The sequence below is a fragment of the Pantherophis guttatus genome, chromosome 2 (genome assembly GCF_059756535.1).
Source record: "Pantherophis guttatus breed Tessera chromosome 2, ASM5975653v1, whole genome shotgun sequence".
NCBI lineage: Eukaryota > Metazoa > Chordata > Lepidosauria > Squamata > Colubridae > Pantherophis > Pantherophis guttatus.
The window spans coordinates 9,831,931-9,845,544 of record NC_142064.1 but is presented as its reverse complement, the minus strand read 5'-3'; the positions used below and the strand labels follow the sequence as shown (position 1 = coordinate 9,845,544).

Sequence of the window (13,614 nt, the reverse complement as noted above, 5' to 3'; positions counted from 1 at the left end):
GGTGGGTGGGATTGTCGTTTCTGACTTGCTAGGGGAGCAGAGTCAATGGGGGAAGCCAGGATTGCTTAATGACGGCATGATTCCCTTAACAACTGTTGGGATACACTTAACAACCGTGGCAAAAAAGGGTCATAAAACGGGCCAGTGTTCTGACCTAGACTTCACAAAAGCACGAAGCAGACTCCTTGTCCCGACAAAACCCCTTTTTATTAAGCTAATGTGAATTCCTCTCATTCACAACCCGACAAACAGTCTTTCCAGTGTGAATTTACAACGACAGACCTTATCAGGTTTGGAGAGCTGCCAGGCCGATATCTTCCAAACGCAGTGCTGTACAAGAAAATACTTGGCAAGGAGTCTCTGAGAGTCGCGAACAGATCTTCACACTAATGAAATGAACTAATTGTCTCCTGCAAACTCCACTCCCCTTTCGCTCCTCTTTATTCCCTATGGGAGGGGCCGTTCACCGTCCACTTGTGCCTTTACTCCTGAGTCGCCCCTTGTTCCTTAACTGTTCCCTTCTCCTGGCAGCTCTGCGCATGCGCACACTGGGAACAGGCTCCAGCTGTTCTTCTGCCCCACTGATGTCCAACTCTGAAGGCAGCTGACAACTGTCAGACGGCCCTGGCCCCCTCTCTGCCTCCGATGCAGAGCCCTCATCAGAGCCTTCCTCAGACTCCAGGACTGGCCCATGTTCCTCCCCAACCTCCTCACTGTCTGAGTCTGCTACCAGCTCTGCTGGCGGGCCACAACAGGCAGGACTCACTTAACAACTACCTTGCTTAGCAGTGGTTATTTTGACCTCAATTGTGGTCATAGGTTGAGGACTACCTATATAGGAATTGAATCTTTTTCCCTTTTTACTGTGAGCCTAATAATCACTCTCTCCTTTATTTTGACAGAGCCACATTTTTATGAGCAGCCACCCAAGCGGAATTGGCCCGGCTGCCGTGTTAGAATTCTGGGTCCAGGTCCTGACCAGCCAACAGCTTTGGCACAAGGAGAGAGCTGTCCTCGAACTGATGGATGGTTTGTGCCAAGCCGCATTTCAGTTCAACCAAGAGGATTGCGTGCAGAAGTTGCTCTATCACCAGCACAAGGTATGGGTCCTCATCAGGGGTGGGTTCTACTTACCTTTACTACCGGTTCGCAATGGGGCCGCGCGTGCATGCTCTTCTGCGCCTGTGCCGAAGCGTTTTTATGACATCAGGGTCAGTGGGCGGAGCCTCGCATGGGTTTTACTACCGGTTCTATAGAACCGGTGTGAACCCGGGGCAACCCACCACTGGTTCTCATCCTCGCCGACTTTCCCACGGATTGGGAGAAGAATCCTGTTCTGACCCAGCTCCCCAAACACGACAAACCCTCTGTAGTTGAAGCAATGATTCCTTTATTAGGAGTGCCAGCAGTCCCGGCAACAAGTTTCTCCCTCACTGCAGGCTAACAAGTCCATCCGTCCAGAAGATGAATAGTTTTCTGCCACATCTGTTCATCTCTGTCCCCTGCCTTTTATCCCCAGAGCTAGACTGGGGCAGTGGTGGCTCTTCCGTCCCAAGGATCGGCCCATAGATTTCCACTGCTCTCCTCTCCTCTGCCTTCTGTGCATCTGTGCATCAGGCACTGGACCCAGCTGTTCCTCCTCTTCCTCATCAGCCACCTCCAGACCTGGGGACTGTTGACCTTCCATCTGAGGGCTGATGGACGGCCCAGGCTCCGCCTCTGTCTATCTTTGTGACAGCGCCATTCCCTTTTCCCCCTCGGAGCTCTCAGGTTGCCTTGATGCTGACCCTGACTCCCACGTCTCCTCCCCCTGATTTGACTGCTGGAGGGGTCGGCGGCCGATAGGCCACAACAAATCCACAGGCTTCTCCAGTGGATCGAGATCTTGTAGGTCAGCGGCCTCAAATCTTTCGGGTACCAGGGACCGTTTCTGCAGAGAGTGATTTTTCCGTGGCCTGGAGGGGGTGTGGTTTCACATGCTGCCTGGCTCCCACGGATGGGGCTTCACTTGTTTGTGTGGCCCGATTTCTGGCATGCTGTTCTGTCCCCGTCTCACACACGCACACAAACAGTCAGCCAGGAGTTAATAAAACCAGCAGTCAGGAATTCCTTTGAGATAACAGAATTGGCAGCAACCCAGTAGCTACCTGTCAGAAACTTTACTCACAAAGGGAGGTTTTTCTCCTCCGTCCGATAAACCAAAATAAGTCCACAAAGCCAAAGAATTGTCAAGTCCAGTCCATAATAAATCCAAGGAGGGCATATAACGAAGTTCCAGAAACGCAGTATGACTTGCTAGCTTTTCAGTTTTGTCCGTCACAAGGCCTGAATGGCCACCACACCCCCTTTTATCCCCTGTGGGGTGTGGTCCAGTGACTCAGCTTAATATCTGGCACGCCTCCTTCTCTGCTGTGCGTGCTTGTCTTTCCGACGCTGTCGGGGATCCAGCCAAGACTCATCTCCGTCACTGTCTAACTGCGGCTGCTCGGAAGTGCCTGTCTCCTGGCTTATCTCTTGACCTTCGGAGGACACCTGAGGCATTGCCAGAGAGGAGGGTCCTGGAGAGGGAGGCCTTGCCAACTCCTCTCCTTCACTTTCGGAGTCTTCTCCCTCTGATAAGACGGGCTCGGGGGTCGGAGTCACAACACATGCCGTGGCCCGGTGCTGGTCCATGGACCTGGGGTTGTGGACCCCTATTGTAGGAGAACAGCAGGCAGAACTGAGGGCAGAGTTAAATGCGTCATTAGCTTGGAGTCCTTACATTGCCACAAATGGCCTAAGACCAACCCCTCCTGAATTCCCTTGACCCTTATCTTGGGCCAATAAGTGTTGAACGTTAGTTGACTAGAAATCTTTTGTGCTGCAACTTGACGGATGGTCCCAATCCTTTGCGCCTGACAGATCTTACACAATGGGATCAGTGAAATGCCGCAAGATTCGTTAATCGTGTTCCTGAGATCTCTCATCAGATTTTGATGACCTTGGAATATTTTCTCCATAAAAAAAAAATACACATTTGAAAAAGTAATTTTGCCGATCCAAAAATATTATTTAAGGGAGTGGTGGCCTAGAGGTGGAGCTCTCACCTCACGATTGGGAGGCTGTGAGTTCGATTCTAGGGAGCGGCAGACATTTCTCTCTCTGGGCACAATAAGTAATTATCTGCTGCGAACTCTGCATTGGCAACAGGAAGGGCATCCGGCCAATAAACACTCAGCTCCATTCAGTTGCCCCGATTCCACCCCGATGTAAGGGATTACGGGGTCATTAAAAGCCCCCCCCCCCAAAAAAAATATTTAAGGCTATTATAGGTCTGGCAGCTCCTGCAGGCAAGCCTAGGGAAATCTAACAGCCTGGATAGAAATATTTATATATTTTGCTTCTATGAGTATTTTTTTTAAAAAATTGAAACACTTTTTAATTTATTTATCTATTTTTTTTGCATTAGAAATCTCCTTTTGATTAGAACACATACAAAAAGTGGCGCACACAAATACACATAAAAAGAGAAACCAGGGTTCAATTTTCTTGTTTACAGAGAAAGGAAAATTGGAAGGAAAATCTCTCTAAGAATGAGTCTGTTAATGGGAGCTGATAAAACACAGCCTATGGATCAAGTACCGTATTTCTCAGAGTATAAGACACACTTTTTCCCCCCCTAAAAGAGGGTCAAAATTTGGGTGAGTTTTATACACCGAATATAGCCCTGCCCACCTGCTGGCCCCCACCCTTTGGCCTCTGCCTCCCAGCAATTTACCTCCTTGCAGCAAACCGCCCGTTTCAGCTTCAGCACAACCTGATTAGCACAAGCAGCTGATTGTCGGTTGGATCGGCTTCCCGACCCTCAGCTGTTTCAGGCTGCAGGGATTGCCATTGCCTATTGCCATTTGGGCCTCGGCTGTTTGCTGCAAGGAGGCAAATTGCTGGGAGGCAGAGGCAGATTTTTTTTTCTTGTTTTCCTCCCCAAAAAAGGTAGGTGCGTCTCATAGTCCGGAGCGTCTTATACTCCGAAAAATACAGTAGCCATATTTTTTGGAACGATGATTGTAAATGAATCCCCTTGTTGCATGTTAAACCCATCACATGATTTGCTCATTAGCTAAACTACAATTGTCTGAATTGGCACAACGCTTTCAGCCGTAAAACTGCATTTTAAAACTCTAACGGTTGCGTGTACAGAATGGACCCTGTCAGATCCAAAGAAGTCGCATGATGGATTGATCCAATTCTTTAAAGTGGATTTTCGACGGGTACTAAGCAGGGATCGACATCTTATTTTTAGAAATTTCGGTCCCAGAATTTATTTATTTTTTTCATGTTCTTTTGTCATGGAAGGACTCTGTAAGAAGGCAGCTGTCAGCGTTGCAACGCTGGCATAGAGAGAGCAGGGGAGAGCGAAAGATAAACTCTGAAACTTTTGCCTGCAAAATCCCTTTGGAGCTCAGTTGTCGTGGAAATCAGGGGAGGGTGCACATTTCTGAGAAATGACGAGGAAAAGAAGTCTGAAGAATGACTTGGAAGACAGCCAATGAGAAGCAAAGACTTGGGGATCGGAAAGGGAGGAATTGGGAGGCAAAAGGTCAGTCTTGTCCGCGCGGAGTCATGATCCGGTGGCTGAGCTCAATTAAAGAAAGATTTCCTTAAAGATTGGCAGTTTGGAAATTCATTTAATTTTGAGATAGCACCGCAGTCTCACAGCAGCTTTGTCTTAACCTACATATCTTCTCTTTTCCTGAAATCTCCCAGAATGCTCTGGGCTATCACAGTGACAAAGGGCTGCTGTCTTCCTTGGTCAGCTGGATTGTGGCAGGCAACATCACACCTTCCTTCATCGAGGGAAATGCTAATTCCATGCAGGTAAGAAAGCATCCTGCAGTTGATGAGCTAAAGTTTAGCTTGGGGTTAATGGCCCGTTCTGGTAGGAAATGTCCAGGTGGAGACTGAAGGTGGAGTCAAATATGCCATCAGTTTTGAATCTTTACCCACCATAAGAGACCTAAGTTCTTGCCACTGTAAATTCCATTGACTTTTATCTAGCACCAGTTTGCCTTGACCGTTAGTAGATCAGATTCTTGTGCATAGTTACCATGGGATAAATTTTTAGTAACTTTGAACGTAACTCTTTTTTTTTTTGTAAAAGTTTTTTATTTTTATTTCTCATAAAACATATATAAATGTACAATCTCTTTAACCATTCTTATCACACATATTATCTTTTGGTTTCCATATTGATTCATTCTTCATCCTAAAACTTTAAAATACATTCGAAGTTGCTCTTCTACCATTCTGTATCTCCCTTCTTCCACAACAACCATTCCTCTCCTTCTCCCCTCTTACCCTTCCCTCCCTTCTTCTATTCTTTTCAACTTTTTCTTTCCTCCTCTCCTTCCCCACCTCTCCTTCCCCTTCCTTTCCCCCACTCCTCCTCTCTTCCTCTCTTTCTAACCCTCTCTCCTACTCTTATTTCCCCTCCCTTTCTTCTCTCTCTCTCTCTTTTCCTCCCTTCTCCTCTCCCCTTCCTACATGTCCCTCTACTCCTCTCTCCCTTCCTTCTCCATTGTTGTGTCCATTTTCAATTCAATATTTTATCAAGATGGTATTCGAGCAACCCCGATTTTATATTTACCCACATTTTCCTTTCAATTTCTTTTCTATTTTGCTGGCTACACATATATCATCCTTAACATACATTTATATAGTACCTCTTTTTTCATTTCCCCCCTCCTTCCCCCTTTTTCATTTACTCAGGTGTCATCTGGATTTCTACTTTTTTTGGTCTTTTCTCTCATTTATTTTTATTCATATTCCTTTTCTAGCCAATCATAAAAATGTCACCATGTCTTGAAATACACCGATTCCTCTTTATTTTTTATTTTTAACGTTAATCTGTTCATTTCTGCACATTCTAAAATTTTCTTTATTATCTCTCCTTCTAATCTCTCCTTTGTTTCTGGTTAGTTGTGCCCAATAGTTCTTAGCTTATCATAAAACCATCTTCCTCCGTAGACTTAAGATGGTCTTCCAGGACCACGTAGAGGAGACATTGTTGTGCTTTCTCCTAGAATGGGGAGGCAGGGAATGCTACAAGTCTCCTAAAACGGGTTTAGGACGTTTAGACATGGACTCTTGGCCGTGCCTCCTTCGCCCCCAGCCACCCGCCTCAGCCAATTAACAACCAGCTTTCCTCCTCCGCTGGCCCTCCCCCGGCCATTGTCCACAGCCAATGGGCCAATAGCCCTTCGCCCCTCGCCCTTCGTCCCTGCCCATTCGCCCAAACACCATTTGACTTGGGCCTTTGCCTGCACAGGACAAATAGCCCCCAACCGATCGGGTGCCAGGCAGAAGCAATGGGGCGGTGGGGGCAGCCTGTGATGCAAGTTTTTTATTAAAAAAAAAAAGTACGGTGGCAGCTCCGCACGTTTTAAGGCCTTGCAGATCTGTCAGTAGGAGCAGATGGAGGGGGAGTAGCAGTCACTGGGGCCACTGGGGTGGGCGGGGGGGGCAGACAGAGGAGAGTGTGTTGTGGGTCACCAGGAAGGGAGGGAGGAGCGCCTCAGGGGGGCTTCACAAAGACAGCTTGGCTCGCAACTCAGTCAGCTCCAATGAAAGAAGGGAGGAGGCGAAAGGCCGGTGTGGCTTCTGGTCTTGCAGGCGGGGGTCTAGTGGGGCGCGCAGGCGAATGACAAGGCTGGCACTGCTTCTCCAATTGCAGCTGGGCTGGGGGGGTGCGCGGCAGGCCCCATTCATGCGTGCACATTAGTAGTGGGATTCAACCGGTTCTATCCGGTTTGGGGGAACCGGTAGCGGCAGCTGTGGGAGACTCCGCCCACCCGCCCAGATGTCATCACGTCCCTTTTTTTGACGCTCTACGCATGTGCAGAACGCTCTGCGCATGCGTGGAGGTGGCATGTTCAAGCTCACATTTGCAAACAGGTAGTGAAGGTAAGTAAATACCACCCTAGTGCATATGGGCGTGTAAAGGCACTTGCCCCTCCCCCCCGGGCCGCCAACCCAGAAAGGTTGGGGACCTCTGTCCTAAGGAGATCCATCTAACGGGTCCAGGAAGAAGGGCCTTCATCACTGTGGCTGCTCCACTCTGGGCCATCATCCCAGCGGAGATAAGATCAGCTCCCACTTGAGGATATTTTATTTTGCAAGGTGCTAAAGATCTGTTTTTGCCAACCGGCCTGGGGGCCTCAAAAACTTATAGTAGAGAAAATGTATATTTGAATATTCATGTAATAACCGCAGCTAGAATTGTATTTGCACAAAACTGGAAAAGTGAAGAGATCCCTCCAGAGGAGAATATGATCAGGAAAATATTAGAATGTGCGGAAATGAATAGATTAACACTGGCAATTAAAGAGAAGGAACAAACTGGTTATTACGCGATACAGGAAACATTTTATCGGTGGTTAGAGGACAAATATAAAAATTGGAAATAAAAGTAGATGAGTAAAATGTAAAAAATTGTTAATAGAGTTAAGCAGATTAAGAAGAGGATGTAAAGTGTTAGTTATTTATTGTATTAGTATGAAGCTAAGAATAGATTAAATAATGAATATGATTGTAAATTTTAACGGTTATTGCACAAATGTTTGTACCCAGACGACACATTGTTTAATGGAAGATGGATTATTTGTACTAAAATACAATAATATATATATATATGTGTGTGTGTGCAGGTCTTTGGTTATTTGGGTTTTCTCCCGCGTAAAATTGGAAGTGTCTTGGCGATGTTTCGATGAAGTCTCATTTGTCATCTCCAGGCTGGTGTTTTCGGCTTCGTGCTTCTAGGAGCAATGTGTGATCGCAGCTGTTTCTTCCTTTTAACTGCCAGTGGGGGTGTGAACTGATTGGGTGGGAGCTTGGCTGTGTTCTGATTGGGTGGAGGTGTGTTCTGATTGGTTGGGGGCTTGGCTGTGCTCTGATTGGCTGGGTGTGTGTTCTGTTTGGGTGGGGGCTTGGTTGTGCTCGGGTTAGTCTGAGTGGCAGGGGGATTATATATATATATATATATAAAGAATGGGATGGAGTCCGTCAAGGGGCTCCTTTGATTGTTGTTACTGGAGTTGAGTGGTGGGAGTTAATTGCTTTTTTGTTGTTTCTATTGGGCTTTCGTCCTTATAAGCTACCCGAAGCCATTAAGGCAGCAAAAGAAATTATTTTAAAATAAATAAATAGACAAGTGTTGCTTTGTAATTTATAGGTTTGGTTTGCCTGGAGTGTCCTGAATATGGAGTCCATATTTGAAGAGGATTCTCAGCTCCGTAGAGTTGTAGTGAGGGAGTTGGTTACCAATTCCGTTTCACCAGACCAGGCTCTGAAGGTAAATCAGAAAATTATTCTTTATTTATATAGTAACATCTCTCAGAACGGTGGCTTCCCTGGCCCACCACCTGATGAATGTGAGATATCGATAAAAGAGAACACTTCTAGCTCAGGGTTGAAATGAGGGATCCTTGGTGCTCTCTGAGCTTGGTTGTTTTCTTTCAGACGTTTTATTACCCAACTAGATAACATCATCAACGCTGGTAAGGAATGGGCTTTGCAGCGCTCTGCAAAACCCATTCCTTACTAGCAAGTCAAATCCTCAAATCAAAACTGCTTTTTAAAAATAGAGCCTTGGTAGTACAGTGGTCTAAGGCACCCTGTTATTAAGCTGGTTATTAAGACCAGCTGCCTGCAGTTACTGCAGGTTCGAATCTCGCCAAGGCTCAAGGTTGACTCAGCCTTCCATCCTTTCTAAGGTAGGTAAATTGAGGACCCAGATTGTGGGGGCAATAAGCTGACTTTGTATAAATATACAAAAGAATGAAGGCTATTGCTTAGCGCATTGTAAGCCGCCCTGAGTCTCCGGAGAAGGGCGGCATATAAATCAAATTAAAAAAAAAAAATCTTTCTCAAACAAGAAGCCCAAACGGGATCTCCAAATGGAAACAAAACTAAGCGTGTCTTCCACCAAAGTAGTGAGTTTTGGCTTCTCTGCCAATTCCATTAATTTCAAAATCCATTCTTCAGTTGTGGGAATTTTTTTTTTTTTTAATTTGATTTATATGCTGCCCTTCTCCGGAGACTCAGGGCGGCTTACAGTGCGTTAAGCAATTTGTGTTCCTTTCCACCTCTGTGCATATAAAAGTCTCCTGAGGGTCACGTATGGAAATAACATCCTATGTTTTCTTCCAATCCGCTTATCCATGTTACCTAAAAGAAAAGCTTCTGGTTTCAACTTTACTTTCATTTTTAATACATTTTTCTGACTCAAAACAAACATATCTGATTCCAATACTTTTTGGCAGAACTTAGATTTCTACCAAACAGGTAAACATTTTAAAATAATTGTACTGTATGTCTGTTTTGGCAAGGCTTCCGAACAATGAAGCTGTGGGAATCAAATGTTATATAAAAATGAATGAATCAATTACTGGAGACCATCTGACCCTTCCTTCCTTCCTTCCTTCCTTCCTTCCTTCCTTCCTTCCTTCCTTCCTTCCTTCCTCCCTCCCTCCCTCCCTCCCTCCCTCCCTCCCTCCCTCAATTTCTTCCTTCCTTCCTTCCTTCCTTCCTTCCTTCCTTCCTTCCTTCCTTCCTTCCTTCCTCCCTCCCTCCCTCCCTCCCTCCCTCCCTCCCTCAATTTCTTCCTTCCTTCCTTCCTTCCTTCCTTCCTTCCTTCCTTCCTTCCTTTCCCCTCCCACCCTCCCTATTGTCCCTCCCTCCCTCATTTCTTCCTCCTTCCTAATTTCTTCCTCCCTCCTTTCCTTCCCCTCTCCCACCCTCCCTATTGTCCTCCCTCCCTCAATTCCTCCCTCCCTCCCTTCCCCTCTCTCCTGCCCTCTCTATTGTCCCTCCTTCCCTCCCGCTCTCAATTTCTTCCTCCCTCCCTCCTTTCCTTCCCCTCTCACACCCTCTTGTCCCTCCATCCTCCCTCCCTCCTTTCTTTCCTCCCTCCCTCCCTCCCTCCCTCCCTCCCTTCCTTCCTTCCTTTCCCCTCCCACCCTCCCTATTGTCCCTCCCTCCCTTCTTCCTCCTTCCCTAATTTCTTCCTCCCTCCCACCCTCTCTATTGTCCCTCCTTCGCTCCCGCTCTCAATTTCTTCCTCCCTCCCTCCTTTCCTTCCCCTCTCACACCCTCTTGTCCCTCCATCCTCCCTCCCTCCCTTCTTTCCTCCCTCCCTCCCTTCTTCCTTCCTTCCTTCCTTCCTTCCTTCCTTCCTTCCTTCCTTCCTCCCTTCCTCCCTTCCTTCCTTTCTTCCTTCTTTCTTTCCCCTCCCACCCTCCCTATTGTCCCTCCCTCCCGCATTTCTTCCTCCCTCCCTCATTTCTTCCTCCTTCCCTGCTTTCCTTCCCCTCTCCCACCCTCTCTATTGTCCTCCCTCCCTCAATTCCTCCCTCCCTCCCTTCCTTCCCCTCTCTCCCGCCCTCTCTATTGTCCCTCCTTCCCTCCCGCTCTCAATTTCTTCCTCCTTTCCTTCCCCTCTCACACCCTCTTGTCCCTCCATCCTCCCCCCTCCCTTCTTTCCTCCCTCCCTCTCTCTCTCCCACCTTCCTTCTTTTTTCCTTCCCTCCCTCCTACCCACAGAAAGCTCAGGCCCATCTGAAGCTGCCGATCGTGCCTTCTCTCCAGCGGCTGCTGATTTACCGATGGGCTCACCAAGCCCTAAGCACTCCAGTGGATCACCCTCTCCTTCCTCTTATTTGCCAAAAGTTCTTCCTTCTCTATTTGCAGCGCCCGGGATTGCAGGATGGGTGAGTGAATGTTGGTTAACGATGGGAGATTTTGTTGAATTGTGTGAGTTGTTTTGAATGCCGAAAACCCCCTGTTCAAATGGGCTAGTCTTCTGGTTTCAAGAGAGTGCAGACTATAGGAGCCAGTTTGATCTAGTAGTTAAAGCTACGGGATAGAAACCAGGAGACTGGGAGTTCTAGTCCTGCCTTAGCCATCAAAGCCAGCTGTATAACTTTGGGTCAGTCACCAGGAGACTGGGAGTTCTAGTTCCATCTTAGGCATCAAAGCTGGCTGGATGACTTTGGGTCGGTCACCAGGAGATGGGAGTTCTAGTCCTGCCCTAAGCACAAAATCCAGCTAGGTGACTTTAGGCCAGTCACTAGTTCTGCCTTAGGCATCAAAGCCAGCTGTATAGGCCAATCACTAGGAGACTGTGAGTTCTAGTCCTGCCTTAATCACAAAATCCAGCTAGGTGACTTTGGGCCAATCACTAGGAGACTGTGAGTTCTAGTCCTGCTCTAGGCATCAAAGCCAGCTGTATGACTTTGGTCCAGTTACCAGGAGATTGTGAGTTCTAATCTTGCCTTAGGCACAAACTCCAGCTAGGTGACTTTGGTCCAGTCACCAGGAGATTGTGAGTTCTAGTCCCACTTTAGCCATGAATGCCAGCTGGGTGAGTTTGGACTAGTCCCTCTCTCTCAGCCCAACTCACATGATAGTGTTCTTGCGGGGAAAATAGAGGGAAGATGCATTAGATTATTTTTGCTGCCTTGAGTTATTTATCAAAATAACAAAGACAGGATACAGAAATCTAAATAAAATAAATGTGGGAAAGGTCTCCATATAGGCCCATATGTCCTAGAGAACCCCCCAACTGTGGTGAAAATTTCAAAGAAGTTTAAAATATATAGGTTTTTTTTTTTTTTATTAATGTTTGTAAGAATGGGAAAGAAAAGCCGCAGAAGCACACCGCTAATTACCATATTTTTCGGACTATAAGGCGCACCTAGATTTAGAGGAGGAAAACAGGAAAAAAACAACAACAGTTTTTGGCCTCTGCACATCCTGTTTTCGCCCTCCCCGGCCCCCAGAAGCACTCCACGTGTCCTGTTTTTGCCAAAAACTGCCCCGTTTTTTGCGTGCAAAGTGTTTCTGGGGGCCAAGGAGGGCGAAAACAGGATGTGCGGTGGGTTCGGGAGGCCAAAAATGGGCCTATATTTGGTCTATAAGACGCACAGACATTTCTACCCCCTTTTGGGGGTGGAGTGCGTCTTATAGTCCAAAAAATACGATACACACCAGGAACACTAAAATCAGTTGGTTTGTGTTGCTTATAAACGACAGGATTTCTGCTTTTTAAGGCTACCCAAAGATGGCTGCATCGGGAAGAAGTTTTTCCAGAGTCCTGCTCACCTCAGCCTGTTGAACGACCTGAAACAGCATCTGATTGAGGCCACTGACTTCCACCATTCAGCTAGCAAAATGCTCCAGTTGGACAGCCCAGCCGGTGGAAGCGAAAAACCAACAGCGAAAGGCTTCAGCAAGGCCAATTATGTGACTTTCCTAGAGCTTCACAAGAACCTGGTCAGGTAACTTCAGATGGCCTTCAGGCTCACTGTTTCCCCAAGGAGCTCTGCTAACATGGGGAGTCCAAGATCCATGGATGCATGGAGGTTGGGTGGAGATCCCCCAAGATCTGTCCTGAATTGTCCCAAGCCAATGTAGCCTTTTTAAAAAAAAAATTTTTAAATTTGATTTATATGCTGCCCTTCTCCGGAGACTCAGGGCGGCTTACAATGTGCTAAGCAATAGCCTTCATACTTTTGTATATTTATACAAAGTCAGCTTATTGCCCCCACAAACTGGGTCCTCATTTCACCTACCTTTGAAAGGATGGAAGGCTGAGTCAACCTTGAGCCTGGTAAGATTCGAACCTGCAGTAATTGCAGGCAGCTGTGTTAATAACAGGGTGCTTTAGACCACTGTACTACCAAGGCTTTACCAGTATCATCAGTATCAGCTGCACTGGCTCCCTGTAGTCTTCCGGGTGCGCTTCAAGGTCTTAGTTACCACCTTTAGAGCGCTCCATGGCTTAGGACCGGGGTACTTACGAGACCGCCTTCTGCCACCAATAGCCTCTCACCGCCCAGTACGCTCCCACAGAGAGGGGCTTCTCAGGGTGCCGTCAGCCAAACAGTGTCGACTGGCGGCCCCCAGGGGGAGAGCCTTTTCTGTGAGGGCACCCACCATCTGGAACGAGCTCCCCCCAGAGATACAGAAGATCCCGGATCTGCGCACTTTCCGCCGTGCCCTCAAAACATTCCTGTTTCAGCAGGCCGGCCTGGCCTAACTTTCCCTTTATATTGCTTTTTTGATTTTATTTTAAACTGGGATGTCTTGAATTATCTAGGACCAGAGTGTTTAGTATATTTTAATTGGTTTTTTATTAACGTTTGTATTACATGTATTTTTATCGTTCGCTGTTCACCGCCCTGAGTCCCTTAGGAATAGGGCGGTATATAAATTTAATAAATAAATAATAAATAAATAAATAAATAAATCATGGATTTTTTTAAAAAAAATCAGGACAAAGGATACAAATATTACCAGATCATATATATAGAGAGAGACTGAGTAGTGTGGTGGCCTAGAAGTGGAGCTAAGTGTGCTAAGCCTTGAGGATGAAGTGATTCCATTGTGGGCAAGCCCAACCTGCTTGTTTGAGGAACCCCTATCAGGCTTCTGAGGACCTTCTTGCAGGGTGGATTTGATTTAAATCAAGTTGATTTAAATCACGATTTAAATCACTAGTAAAAAGGCTTGATTTAAAACAACTTGGTTTAAATCATAATTTTTAAAGAGCAACTGTCATCTCTGTAGCGGCTGTAG

The 13,614-nt window shown here is 46.7% G+C and overlaps 1 protein-coding gene across 2 annotated transcripts in view; it reads left to right on the top strand.

The window, feature by feature from the left end:
• The window catches only part of EPG5 (ectopic P-granules 5 autophagy tethering factor), a 122,947-nt gene that overhangs the window by 51,519 nt on the left and 57,814 nt on the right, over positions 1-13,614 (top strand). For both annotated transcript variants that reach the window (XR_015732036.1, XM_060690777.2), the window contains exons 19-23: positions 903-1,100; positions 4,747-4,857; positions 8,210-8,329; positions 10,579-10,745; positions 12,087-12,314. Coding sequence is in view for 1 of the 2 variants with exons in the window: in XM_060690777.2 (XP_060546760.2) it covers positions 903-1,100; positions 4,747-4,857; positions 8,210-8,329; positions 10,579-10,745; positions 12,087-12,314 (824 nt within the window). In the remaining variant the exon portion in view is untranslated. The remainder of the gene's footprint in view (positions 1-902; positions 1,101-4,746; positions 4,858-8,209; positions 8,330-10,578; positions 10,746-12,086; positions 12,315-13,614) is intronic.